This window comes from Urocitellus parryii, chromosome X (genome assembly GCF_045843805.1).
Source record: "Urocitellus parryii isolate mUroPar1 chromosome X, mUroPar1.hap1, whole genome shotgun sequence".
NCBI classification, from domain to species: Eukaryota; Metazoa; Chordata; class Mammalia; order Rodentia; family Sciuridae; genus Urocitellus; species Urocitellus parryii.
This window is the reverse complement of record NC_135547.1, coordinates 102,437,540-102,451,882: the sequence shown is the minus strand read 5'-3', so window position 1 is coordinate 102,451,882 and position 14,343 is coordinate 102,437,540. Positions and strand designations below refer to the sequence as shown.

General features: G+C 33.4%; 1 protein-coding gene across 1 annotated transcript in view; it reads left to right on the top strand.

Annotated features, from left to right (window-relative positions):
- The window catches only part of Cfap47 (cilia and flagella associated protein 47), a 416,223-nt gene that overhangs the window by 95,068 nt on the left and 306,812 nt on the right, over window positions 1–14,343 (top strand). The window contains 3 exon segments of the mRNA XM_077793662.1: window positions 855–1,014; window positions 5,456–5,651; window positions 8,128–8,337. Of these exon segments, the coding sequence (XP_077649788.1) occupies window positions 855–1,014; window positions 5,456–5,651; window positions 8,128–8,337 (566 nt within the window).

The following is a 14,343-nucleotide window of genomic DNA, read 5'->3' as shown; positions in this document are numbered from 1 at the left end:
TTTAGAAACCAACATCTGGTTATTAAATGTGCTGGTTGCTTCTCATCTGTGACAGATAATAGGCTTTTTAAGCAAATAAAGCCAGGAAAAATTTGTATGTGTACTATCTCATTTTCAAGCACACGTGCATGTGCATACACACACACTTAATACAATGACAGATAAATTTAATTATAAAATATGTAGTCATTTGGCTCTGACACTTTTCACTTATAAAAGTTTATTGAATATCTACTCACGTTTCATATGAATTAATAGTTTACCTTTTTATCACTGAATTTTTTTCATTTGTGAATATATTACAGTTTACTTATCTACTCATTAATTGAAGGAAATCTGGTTCTATTTTTTTCTTCCAGTGTTTGGTGATTATGCACAAAGTTATTGTGAACGTTCACATAGTTTTTTTGTATACACATAATTTTTCAAGTCACTTATGTAAATATTTATACTTGGGATTAAAGGATTTTTATGGTAGTTGTGTGGTTAACATCACAAGAAATGGCCCAGCTGTCTTCCAAACTGGCAGTACCATTTTGCATTCTCACAATCAGTAAATGAGGATTTTTGTTGATTTTCTTGTTGCTAGCTATCATAGTTGTTTTTTACCTTTTCAATATATTTTATTTCTGTCTGTATCTTTTGTGTTCTTTTCATAAGTTGTTAAAATACACTCTGAACTAATTTTCATACACTTTGTTTACCTAACATCACTGAAAACATTTTATCTATGATTAGAATTTTTAATCATTTTACTTTGTGCATAGTCCCATCATTTGATATCATAATAGAACTAAATTTTATAATGCATATTATTATTTTTGTCCAAAAACTTTTTGTGTATGTGTGAGCAGGATCTTCTCTTACATAATATCTCAAAACAAGATGTACAATGGACTTTGGATTTTAGTGATAATGATAAACCTTTCAAAAATGGCACATTTGAGTTTAGTATACTGACTGGTCATCTGCAACCAGATGAAAAGTGTAATGTTACCATAACTTTCTGTCCAAGTAAGTACTTTTCTCCTATATTTTTGATACAATTTCAATTTATTATTCATATGTTAAGTATTTAATACAGTTGCAAAAAGTTTAGATTATCTACTGTATGTTCTTTGTTATTTGAATAACCAATACTAATGTAATTTTTATCTCATTTCTGTCTTTTAAGATACTTAATTGACAAACATTATATACATTCAAGGTATTCAACAAAATGATTTGATATATATTGTACAATTATTACCACAGATTGACACTGCCACCATTACCCATGCTGTATATTAAATCCCCCAAATCTGTTAATTTTATAATTGAAAGTTTAAACCCTTTGATCATTATCTCCCCATTTTCTCTACCTGCAAGCCCCTGATGAGCATCATTTTCTCTGCTTCTCTGAATATTACTTTCTAGATTCTGTATGACCAAAATCATAAAATATTTCACCTAAAACAATGTCCTCTAGATTCAAGCAAATATGCAAATGTTGTAATTTCATTCCTCTTTAGGGCAGAGTAATAGTTCATTGTGTATATATGCCACATTTTCTTTATCTGTTCATCTATTGAAGCGCATCTAGGTTGCTTCCACAGTTTAGCTATTGTGAATTGAGCTGCTATAAGCATTGTGGCTGCATCACTGTAGTATGCTGATTTTAAGTCCTTTGTATGTAAACTGAGGAATGGGATAGCTAGGTCAAATGGTGGTTCCATTCCAAGTTTTCTGAGGAATCTCCATACTAAATCCTTCAATTATGCAGTTTAGTATATGAGGAGATATAGATTTGCCACATTTGGTCTTTCTTTTGTTAAATACCTTCCTTTTTTGGAAGGGAGCAGTACTGGGGCTTGAACCTAGGGATGCTTTGCCTGAGCTGCATCCTGCCTTTTGAAACAGGGTCTTACTAAATTGCTTGGAGCCTTACTAAGTTCCAGAGTCTAGCCTTGAACTTGTGATCCTGCTGTCTCAACCTTCTGAGTCACTGGAATTATAGGTGTGTGTCACCATGCCCAGTGATACATCCCTTTAATACCTAATTTGTTTTTTTAAAATCAGTCAATGTTGAATTTTGTCAAATGCTGTTTCTGCTATCATTGAGATGGTTCCACATTTTTTATCACTGTGTTAACATGATGTATCACATATTTTTATTTTTATATGTTGAAATATTGCTTGCATCACAAGGAAAAATCCTGCTCGGTCATGATGTATGATCCTTTTAATGTGCTGTTGCATTCAGTTTGCTAGTGTTTTGCTGAAGACTTTTGTATCTGTTTATCAGGCAGATTCACCTGTAGTTTTCTTTACTTGTTTACTTGTGGTTTCCTTGACTGACCTTGGAATCAGAGAAATGCTTGTCTCATAAAATACATTTGAAAGTATTCCCTTGTCTTCAATTATTTTAGATGATCTTGAGAAGGATTGGTATGTTCTTTAAATATTTGGTAGAATTTAGCAGTGAATCTATTAGGTTCTGGGCTTTTCTTTAGTGGAAAATTTTTTTTATTGACTCAATCTCCTTATTTATTTTTGGTCTGTTCAGATTTTCTGTTTCTGCATGATTCAGTCTTGATAGGCCTGGTTTCTAGGAATTGATTCATTTATTCTAGGTTTTTCAATTTATTGACAATAATTGTTCATAGTAAGATCTGATGACTCTTTGTACTTCCATAGTATTAATGTACTATCTCCTCTTTCATTTCTGATTTACTTATTTGAATCTTCTCTTTTTTTATTAGTCTAGTTAAATTACATAGTCTAGATTAGTCTTTCAATTTTGTGCATCATATTAAAAAAAACCCAACTCTTAGATTCATTAATCTCTTGTATTGTTTTCCTTCTTTGTTTCATTTATTTTTGCTCTGAAACATTAGTTCTTCCATTTTCTAATTTTGGGCTTAGATTTTTCTTCTTTATCTAGTTCCTTGAATTGTAACAGTAGATTGTTAACTTGAGATACTTATTCTTTCTTGGCATATTTATTGATATAAACTTCATTCTTAGAACTGATTTTGCTCTGTTACTTAAGTTTTCATATATTCTATTTCCATTCTAATTCATTTCAAGATTTCTTTTTAATTCCCCCCCTTTTTTTTTCATCTTGGACCCATTGGTTGTTTTGAAGCATGTGATTTAATTTCTACATATTAGGACTTTTCAAAATTCTTCCTTTTGTTGACTTTTAGTTTTATACCATTTTAGTTGAAAAGGACATTTGAGATGATTTCAATCTATCTAAATTTGTTAAGACTTATTTTGTGGTCTAACATATATTCTGAAGAATGTTTCATGTATACTTGAAAAGGACATGTATTTTTATTATTTGATGAAATATTCCACATAGGCTATTAGGTCCATTTAGTCTAAAGTTTAGTTCTAGTCCAGTATTTCCTTATTGATCTTCTGTCTGGATGATCATTGCATTCTGAAAATGAAATATTGAAGTCAAGTTTCTCCACACAATTATTACATTGCAATCTGCCTCTCTCTTCACATATATTACTATTTGCTTATATATTTAGGTGCTCTGATATTGGGTGTTTCTATATTTTTAGTTATTATATCTTATTGATGAATTCATCCCACTACTAATGTAGTGACTTTATCTTATTTTAGAGTTTTTGACTTGGTGTATAATTTGTCTGTTATGAGTATAGCCATCTCTGCTCTCTTTTGGTTCCATTTATGTGAAATTTTTTGTTGTTGTTCTTTTACTATCATTCTGTGTGTATACCCTTAAAGGTGAAGTGAGTCTCTTATAGGAAATTTTAGATCCATTCAGCCATTGTCTTTTCATTAGAAAATGAAATCCATAATATTTCAATGTAGCCTTGTCAAAATCCAGAATTCAGTAAATCTCAAAGCTTTGCCCGACTCTGAAATTTATTAACTTGATTTTTTCTCTCTTAAAAATAATTAAACAACATTAATTATGTTGAACATTTTTTTATCTCACAAAAATAGAAGGGTGATCAGTAGAGAAGTAGGGGAGAAGGAGGGAGGAAGAAAGGAAAAGAGGAAGAACTGGGTAATAAAATCGACCACATTATGCTATGTGCATGTGTGAATATACCACAGTGAATCCCATTATATGTATAATTATAATGTACTTATAAAAATATAGACATAAATAAATAGAAGGAAGTCCAAAAAATTAGAAGAAGGGGATCAAGGTAGCACAGGCATGGAGGGAAGTGGAAGTAGTGAGGAATGAATTAGAACAAATTAAATTATGTGCATATATGAATATGTAACAATGAACCCCACTAATATGTATAATTATAAAGCACTAATGGAAATATTTTTTAAAAAATTTGCAACATTAAATTCATTACACTAAATCAACTTTTCCCTACAGAGTTGTAATATTTAAATACATATAGTCCAATATAACTCATTTTATCTTTTGAAGATACAAATACAGCCTTTTACTTTTCTCAGTGTTTCTAATACTCATTTGTCACCATTAGTATGAAACCCATTATTTTCTTATTCATCTTCCCCTTGTATCTCCAGACACCACTGTTTTTCTGAGGATCATAGACTGATCAAATAATGGTCTTATTTGATTAAGTAAAGTCATCCAGTATACAGAGAAATAGTGGGTCTGATGATTTTAGTGACTTCATTGTTTCTGTTTCTGGCAAACAATTTCACTTTTGAACATGGTCCTGCATCGTCCATTATATTCTCATCCTTTGCTCTGGCAATACCCTTAATGGCCCCAATCCTGCAAGGCCACACTGGTGACCCAATTTTAGGTTGTAATAAGCTTGAATTCTCAATCACCAGATAAAATTTTTTTCTCTCTATGAGACACTATCATCATAGGCAATTCAGGTGTGAAAGGACCTTGATCACTTTCTGTGATAGAACCTATCCTCAGGAACTAACCTGCATTTTCCTATCTTGAGCCAGGTTCTCAAATGCAAACTGCCTCTCCTTCAATTAAATTGCCACAGGGGAGTTTCTTGTCTTTCCCTAATAGGTGAAATTCGCCAATCTACTATGGCAGCATCTCCCTATCTTAAATCTCTCAGAGAAGGCACATTCTTTTGATTTCAGCACATCCTGTTCTCAGTAGTGCCTTAGGTTCCTATGGCAGTCTGACCTCATCTTCATCCTGCAAAGGGATGGGTAGTTTTAGTAAAGTGAGAAAACAATTTTAAAAGGAAGTCCTGTTGCAGTGCTTCCTCTAGGTATATTTATTTCCCCCCAAATAGAGAAAAGTTACTTTAAGGAGATTCCTCCATTTCTAGACAAGGTACACTTTAAAATATTTTTCTTTCAATAATATGTCATTAGGCATTAAATTCTTCAGCAGGAAAAATCTAGTTTCTGGGCAATCTGGTCGGCATCATAGTATGTTTTAATGTTTAGTAAGTTTTAGCAATATTTAATTTTTTTTGCTTGTGACCAAATCTAATCCAATTTTAATTTTTTTTTAAATTAGGTGAGCATATAAAATACACAGTTAATATTCCTATGTATTTAAATGACAATCCAGTTTGCTACAGAGTATTATGTCTGACTGGAGAGATACAATCACCAAAATTATTGTTTGATCCACCATTTATATTTTTTACTCCTGTTCCTTTGGATGTAACAACTGGGATGGATATCAACATTTTACCCCAGAACTATTTCAGGTAAATTCTTAATGTGAATTTATCAGATCTTTATGTGCTATTTTATTTGCATCTGTTATATAAGACATATATGTAATGTTTCACTTGTTTTTATAGTTGAAAAGAAGTATTAAAATATTTGTGCTTTCATATTTAAAAACACAAAATAATCCTTTATAGTTATCTATAACACTCATTATATTTTCTTGTAAAAATTGTTGATGTCTCTTTGTGGAATAACAAGCTTGAAGTTCTAGTAAATTAGTTTTATGTTCCTTTGTGACAAATTACTACAAACTTAGTGCCTTAAAAACAAATACCTGAGGGGCTGGGGTTATGGCTCAGTGGCAGAGAACTTACCTCACACATGTGAGGCACTGGGTTTGATCCTCAGCACCACTTAAAAATAAATAAACAAAATAAATATATTTAAAAACCCAAACACCTGATATCTCACACAACATGGATTTATTATCTCCCCCTATCTGTGAGTTTAGGAGTCCAGGTTGGCTTAGCTGACTCCTCTATTCAGTGTCTCAATCAGCAGAAATCAAGCTGTTGGCCGAATCATCAGTCTCATCTAGTCTTGCTCTGAGCTATCAGGTTGTTGGCAGAATTAATTTCCTTGTACTTTTAAGACTAGTGTGCCCTTTTTTAACTGGAGACACTCAGCTCTCCAATTTCAACCTAAAGTTCTAGCCATGTGGCCATTACTCACAGCATACTAGGTAACTCATCCAAGGACAAAAGTCTGACATCTATCAGACTTCTCTGTTTCTGACCTGCAAACCTTTTAAGATTGTACCTGATTAAGTCAGCTTTACTAAAAGTCAATCATTAGGAACCTTAATTACACCTGGAAATTTCCTTTGCTATTGCCATATAATATTACCTAATCTCAGAAGTGATATCCTATCGAATTTAAAGGTCACATACCCATTCAAGGGGTACAATTTACACAAAATTTGTACACCAAGGTGAAGGCCTCTTGGGGATTATCTCAGATTTCTGCCTGTCACATTTAGACAGTGTGGTACAATTCAGTCTGTTGGATTTACAAAAAGGTCAAATTTCCAATATAGCTAACACCATAAGTTACAGTCAGCAGAAATAACCAGCATGAGGTTTAGATCCCTAAGCAATCTAGGTATTGGAATTATCTGAAATTCCAATAATTAATTGGTTCAAAAACTAATCCAACAAAGCTTTTAGAAATTTAAAAGTTTTCAGGATAAAATTTTAAGGGCATCTGCTAATACTAAGAATGTACATAGCTAACAAAACAGTACAGAAACAAACTAATGAACAATACCTCAGTTAACTTTAAAAATGAAAGGGAGAAAAAAGAATAATAAAAACAGCAGGAGAAAATTAAACCAAAAATTGTAGAACATCTCTAAATAGAGAAACTGTAATAAAATGTAAATGAACTACTCTGAGTAAAGGATAATCTTCAAGTATATTAGAAAAATACCCAACTGCTTATTAAAAGAGGTATAGATGAAGCAGAGGGACAAAGAAAAAAAAATAAAGCCAGAATTTCTCACCCTCAGAACTATTGACATTTAAGGGAGGATAATTCTTTTTTAATTTTATGGAACCCTATCCTGTGCATTATAGAATGCTTAGCAACATGTCTAGTCTCTTCTCCATAGCATCTTTCCCACATTGTGGCAAAAAAATCTCAACTCATTGCTTTGTGTCCCCAAGGGGAGTAAAACCACCCTCAGTTGAGAAACACTATAGGGAAATGAAGGAAAAAATATAAGGTCATAACCAAAATAAATCTGGGAAGCAGTATTAATTTCACATGCAAAGAACTTTAATAAGCACATTTTTAATATAATCAAAGTCACTAATGAATTATAAAAGTTACAGTTCACATAGAAGCAATCAGAATTCTAAAATTGTATGCATAATTAAAATAGTCTAAATAAACCCTGAGTTTAAATAATAGTGAAAATTAAATAGACCTTAATCATTGTAGGATATTTCAAACCATATCTCAAATATTGATGGGTCTAGAAGCAAAATATTTGAACAAGACACTTAACAAGCTTCATTATTTTACCATGTATAAAGTACTAAACTTTACAACTAGATAGTATACATTTTTCTATGTCAAACATGGACTATTTATAAAAATTGACAGGGTATGATTCTATAGTTATAGGGTAAGCCTCAAAAATTGTAGACTTAACATTTTATAGGCTATGTTCTCTGATACTAAGTATAATAAATTAAAAGCAAATGAAGATTAAGATCCCCCATAAGTAAGGAAATGTTAAAACAAACTTCTATAGGGAGTCAATGAAGAAACCGTATTGAATTATACAAATACATAACAATCAAAATGCTACATATCAGTAAAGTATATAATATAAATATTTGTCATTTCATTTTTTGGAATGATTTAAAAAACAAAGCAATATATATTTAAGTCAAATTCCTCGCTGGTATTTTGAGCTAATTTTTTTTTCTTTTTCATTTTAAACAGAAGTTCAACTCTAAATTTCCAGATTCCTTCAGTAAGGCTTCTTGATAATGATGAAATTCACCCTCTTTCTGTGATGTTTCCAAAAGGCAGAATCATCACAGGATCCAACAATGGAATTAATAATGAGCTGTTTTGCCACCTCAGTTTCAAATCATCTAAACCGGTGTCATTTTTCACCAACATTCTTTTCTATGATGATGGAGATAACTGGTAAGATATTTAAATGTAGATACTTTTATACTTAACAGTGAAGAATAATAGTTTTATATTCTATATCATTATAAAATGTTAGAAGGGGGGCAATTTAATATAATGGCTTTGAGCATAAAGTGTTTTTTTTTTATTATTTTAAGTTCCACATAAACATTTGGTCTCATAAGAAACAGAAGAGTACTGGTTTACTGGCATTTACTCTGGAGTTAGGCTGCCTAGGGTCAAATTCTGGATTTGTTAACCTTACTTCTGGACTACTTAGTGTCCTCTTCTGTAAAATGGAATGGTGATATGGATAACTCTATTGTAAGTAGTAAAATAGTGCACGAGGTATGGCAGATAAAGTAGTCTCTTGTTTTGATGGTGTTTTTGGTGCTTTGGTTTGATGGATTCTCTTAAAACAGGCTCAGAGATGATGCTGAAGGGTAATAGTAGAATCATATAGAAATGTTTATTATGGACATATTCTTTTGAGATTAGCACTATCATATGTCATATATAGACTTTCTAAAGAATAAGATATTTCTTTTCTTTCCATCCTGCTCTTTTCTGTGTTTCTGTCTTTTTCTCCCCCACCCTGTACACAAAATTAAAATTCCATGTTTGACAAATAGTAATGATTGTTATTAAGGTCTACTCAATAAGGGCAGGAATATTATTCATTTATTTTTATTGATATATAAATTTACTAGTCAAAAACTCATAAATTGTCTCCATGGTAATAGCATAAATCAAAGGAATATTTATGCATCCATTAAAAAAATGTTACAACTTCTACCAGCAACTCTTTAGATGTCTTATTTAAAAATAAATTTATTATGTATGGATACACATAAAATATCACAAAACTCAAATACTTTAAATTAATAGTTTGTGAAGGACATCAAATAAATACAACACACTGAAATTCAGTAACAAAACAGCTGTTAAAGTGCTGTTAAAGTAAAATTTCAAATTGAAAACATGCATTTCTTGTAAAAATCAAATATTTTATTATTTTCTACAATACTCAAAGCATGTTTATTAAACAAAATATGTATTATTTTATAAGTTTATGGATTTATGTAGAGTTTTGTGCCTATTTGTAAAATATCTTTAAGTGCTGGTAGAAATAGTTTTTGAGTGAGCCAAGACATAAATGCAGTGATAAAATATAATCCCTCTCATTGCTGCTATGAAAATCAAGCTCTATGCTAGGTCAACTTATTCTTTCTTTTTTTTTTTTGTCCTCACAAATTCAGCCTTTTTCATCTTGACTTTCCTTCTTTTTCCTTTTTTTTTTTTTTTTTTTTTTTTTTGTGGTGCTGGGGATTGAACCCAGGGCCATGTGTATGCAAGGCAAGCACTCTACCAACTGAGTTATATATCCCCAGCCCTTCTTTTTACTTTTATTAATTAGCAACTGGACATTCTGGATAAATATCGAGACATTTATTCACTTATTCATTCAACAAACATACACTGACTGTCTTTCATGTACCACACACTGTTCAAAGCACTGGAGACTATATCAGGGATCAGAACATGATCTCTGGTTATGGAGCTTAGAGTCTAGAGAGGGAAACAAATGATAGACAATGAACACATGAAAGCACAATACAATATAAATTTTCTAGTATGTGGTAATTAATAGAATCTATAGGAGAAAGAAAAAGAGCACAGTAGACAGTTGCAAGAAGGAAGCAAATGGATTGTAATATTGATACCGCCTATGACCTTGATGAGTACTTGCTTTCCCATATGCTGAAGTATAATACCAGAGAAGCACACCTGGGCAAGTGTAGAGTGGAAAGTAACAGACTTTATTAAAGGATGGCAGAAAAGGGGCGAGTGAGGCCAGGAAGAAGGGGACCTGAAAGGTGGAATCTGGAAGGGGAGGTTTTCTCCCCTTTATATCTGAGGCCTTCTTTTGTCTTCCTGCCTTCCTGTCCTTTATTTTGCTTATCTCCCTCTACCTGGCACTGCTGGGGGATGCTGGTAGGAAGGACAAAAGGTGGAAGACTGGTGAGGCTATGGGGGAGGGATTTGAGCTGGAAGGCCCTAGGGTGATTTGATTTGCACATCCCAGTTTTGCTGGGAGCTACTTCATTAACAATTAACAATTCTTTGGGATGGGCCCTGGCCTTGGGGACATTAACATTTCAATATCCCAGGTTTTGTTCTGGTTTCCCAGGCTCAGACCAGACTCCATTTTCTTTTCTTTTTTTTTTTTTTAGAAGATATATTTTTCCTTTTTAAAAAATTATTATTAGTTGTTCAAAACATTACAAAGCTCTTGACATATCATATTTCATATATTAGATTCAAGTGGGGTATGAACTCCCATTTTTACCCCAAATACAGATTGCAGAATCACAATGGTTACACATCCACATTTTTACATAATGCCCTATTAGTAACTGTTGTATTCTGCTACCTTTCCTATCCCCTACTATCCTCCCTCCCCTCCCCTCCCATCTTCTCTCTCTACCCCATCTACTATAATTCATTTCTCTCCTTGTTTATTTTCTCATTCCCCTCACAACCTCTTATATGTAATTTTGTATAACAATGAGGGTCTCCTTCCATTTCTATGCAATTTCCCTTCTCTTTCCCTTTCCCTTCCACCTCTAATCCCTGTTTAATGGTAATCTTTTCCTCATGCTCTTCCTTCCTGTTTTGTTCTTAGTTGCTCTCTTTATATCAAAAGAGACATTTGGTATTTGGTTTCTAGGGATTGGCTAGCTTCACTTAGCATAATCTGCTCTAGTGCCATCCATTTCCCTGCAAATGCCATGATTTTGTCATTTTATGTTGCTGAGTAATACTCCATTGTGTATAAATGCCACATTTTTTTTTATCCATTCATCTATTGAAGGGCATCTAGGTTGGTTCCACAGTCTAGCTATCGTGAATTGTGCTGCTATGAACATCGATGTAGCTGTATCCCTATAATACACTTTTTTAAGGTCTTTGGGGAATAGTCCGAGAAGGGGAACAGCTGGGTCAAATGGTGGTTCCATTCCCAGCTTTCCCAGGAATCTCCATACTGCTTTCCAAATTGGCCTCACCAATTTGCAGTCCCACCAGCAATGTAGTGTACCCTTTTCCCCACATCCTCACCAGCACTTGTTGTTGTTTGACTTCCTAATGGCTGCCAATCTTACTGGAGTGAGATGGTATCTTAGGGTGGTTTTGATTTGCATTTCTCTGACTGCTAGCGATGGTGAGCCTTTTTTCATGTACTTGTTGATTGATTGTATGTCCTCCTCTGAGAAGTGTCTGTTCAGGTCCTTGGCCCATTTGTTGATTGGGTAATTTGTTTCCTTATTGTTTAGTTTTTTGAGTTCTTTGTATACTCTGGATATTAGGGCTCTATCTGAAGTGTGAGGAGTAAAAATTTGTTCCCAGGAAGTAGGCTCCCTATTTACCTCTCTTATTGTTTCTCTTGCTGAGAAAAAACTTTTTAGTTTGAGTAAGTCCCATTTGTTGATTCTAGTTATTAACTCTTGTGCTATGGGTGTCCTATTAAGGAATTTGGAGCCCGACCCCACAATATGTAGATTATAGCCAATTTTTTCTTCTATTGGATGCAGAGTCTCTGTTTTGATATCAAGCTCCTTGATCCATTTTGAGTTAACTTTTGTGCATGGTGAGAGAAAGGGATTCAGTTTCATTTTGTTGCATATGGATTTCCAGTTTTCCCAGCACCATTTGTTGAAGATGCTATCCTTTCTCCATTGCATGCTTTTAGCCCCTTTATCAAATATAAGATAGTTTTAATTTTATGGATTGGTCTCTGTGTCCTCTATTCTGTACCATTGGTCAGACTCCATTTTCTTTATTAGACTAGATATTAGACCTGATTTACCTAGCTACTAACTACCTATCTTTAATTCTGGCATGATATCTGAAAAAGGATTTGAAGAAGAAGGTGGGGTTAGGAAGAAAGCTGGGAATATCCTCTGGGGGAAGGAATGGTTGGAGATTGATCTTCTGGGTGGTTACATAAAGGCCTGTGTGGTACTAAGTGGAATAAGCAAAGGGTGTGGGAGGAATGTAGGAGAAAGGGGTGGAGAGGTAATGAATGCTCCAGCACAGACTATGTAGGGTCTTTCAGGCTGTTACCCTGGATGAAAATGAAGAGCCATTGCATGATTCTGAGCTGGTGACAGCATGTAGTAGCTATCACTTTTGAAAGATGATAAGATGAGCCAGTTTTTTCCTATCACCCAAAAAAACAAAATAAACAACAACAAAGCTTGTGTTCCTACTCCTGGTGTATCTTATTCTCTTTATTTATGAAAAAGATTCTTATCAAGTTGATTTTTTCTTACTTTTTTATTTATCCATTTGATCTTTACTGAATAAGTATATATCTAGTTTTGTTTCTTTTTAAAAAATATATTTTTAGTTATAGATTGACAGTGCATTTTTATTTGATTTATTTATTTTTATGTGGTGCTAAGGATTGAACCCAGTGCTTCATGCATGAGAGGCAAGTGCTCTGCCACTGAGCCACAACCCCAGACCCTATATACCTAGTTTTCTTTTGACACTAAGGTAACAATAAACTCCTGTCCTCATAGACCTTCATTTGAAATGAAAGAGACAAAAATTGATAAATAATGTCATAATTTCTCAAAGAAAATAAATTATTTTAATGAGAAAAAGAGTTTTTGTTTCATTTTGTTTTGAATAGCGGGTCTCACTATGTTATCCAGGCTGGTCTCAAACTCCTGGACTCAAGTAGTCCTTCTGCCTAAGCCTCCTGAGTAGTTGAGAGGCTACAAACCTGCACCACCATATCCAACTTAATGATAAAGAGGAAGGGATAACTCCATGCATTAAACAGAGGAAGCATACCAGGAGGTGTATTAATTTCAGTAGATGGTTATTGTGAGAACTGAATGAGAACATGCTTATAAAGTGTAAAAATCTAAACACTTAAGCAATAACTGAGTAATGTTTTTAGAATCAGCATTAATTTTAGAATCAGTATTGTGGTTTTCCAGAATAATCTCAGTAGCTACTATAGATATATGGCCATTCTTCTATTAAGAAAGTAATTGAGTCTATTCTGAGGCAAAATATTATCTTCCTAAAACACAGAGATTTGCACAGGCAGGGAGGAAGGGGCAGGGGCAGGAATTCATTTGTCATGGGGATGAAGATTTCTTTGGATAATCTCCAAATCATTTATATTGCATTTCAGAATTGTTGTTTATTCTTGGCTTTGAAAATATCTCTGTTCTTGGAATCCACACAGAGTTCAGATGACTTTAAGCAGTGCCAGAATGTTGAAATTCCCTATTTTGCATCATGGTTTCCACTTTATGCTGAGAGGAAGCATTATATCCGGTAGAAATGTGTCATTATCAGAATGAAGTAGTGCCACTTGTTTTTGCTTAATAAATTCATAGCCTGACTGCCAGTTTAGCTAGACCTTGACAAGAATGAAAGTTAAGTTTTAAATGATTAATTTCATAGGAATCCTAAAAATACCAAAGGAAACTTAATATTTCCCATTATTAACCTCCAACCTAGGGTGTTTTATAGAATCAAGAGTTGATTCCAAATACACATTTCAGGTAACTAAAAGTTTAACCTGAGTTAGAATTCCTCATGGAACAAATAGCAAACACATATTGAGGGTTCATAATTAAAAATGAAGAATGAACTCTGAGGTGTTCTAAGCACCATTTTTTATAGTGTGAATCTTTTTTAAGTTTTTTTTTTATTCTAATTAGTTATACATGATAGCAGAATGCATTTTGATTCATTAGATGCAAATGGAGCACAACTTTTCACTTCTCTGGTTTTACACTATGTAGAGTCACACCACATGTGCAGTCATACATGTACCTAGGGTAATGATGTTCATCTTATTCCACTATCTTTCCTACCCCCATGCCTTCTCCCTCTCCTTTGCCTAATCAGAGTTCGTCCATTCTCCCCATGCCTACCCCCCATTATGGATCAGCATCCAATTATCTGAGAGAACATTAAGCCTTTGTTTTTGGG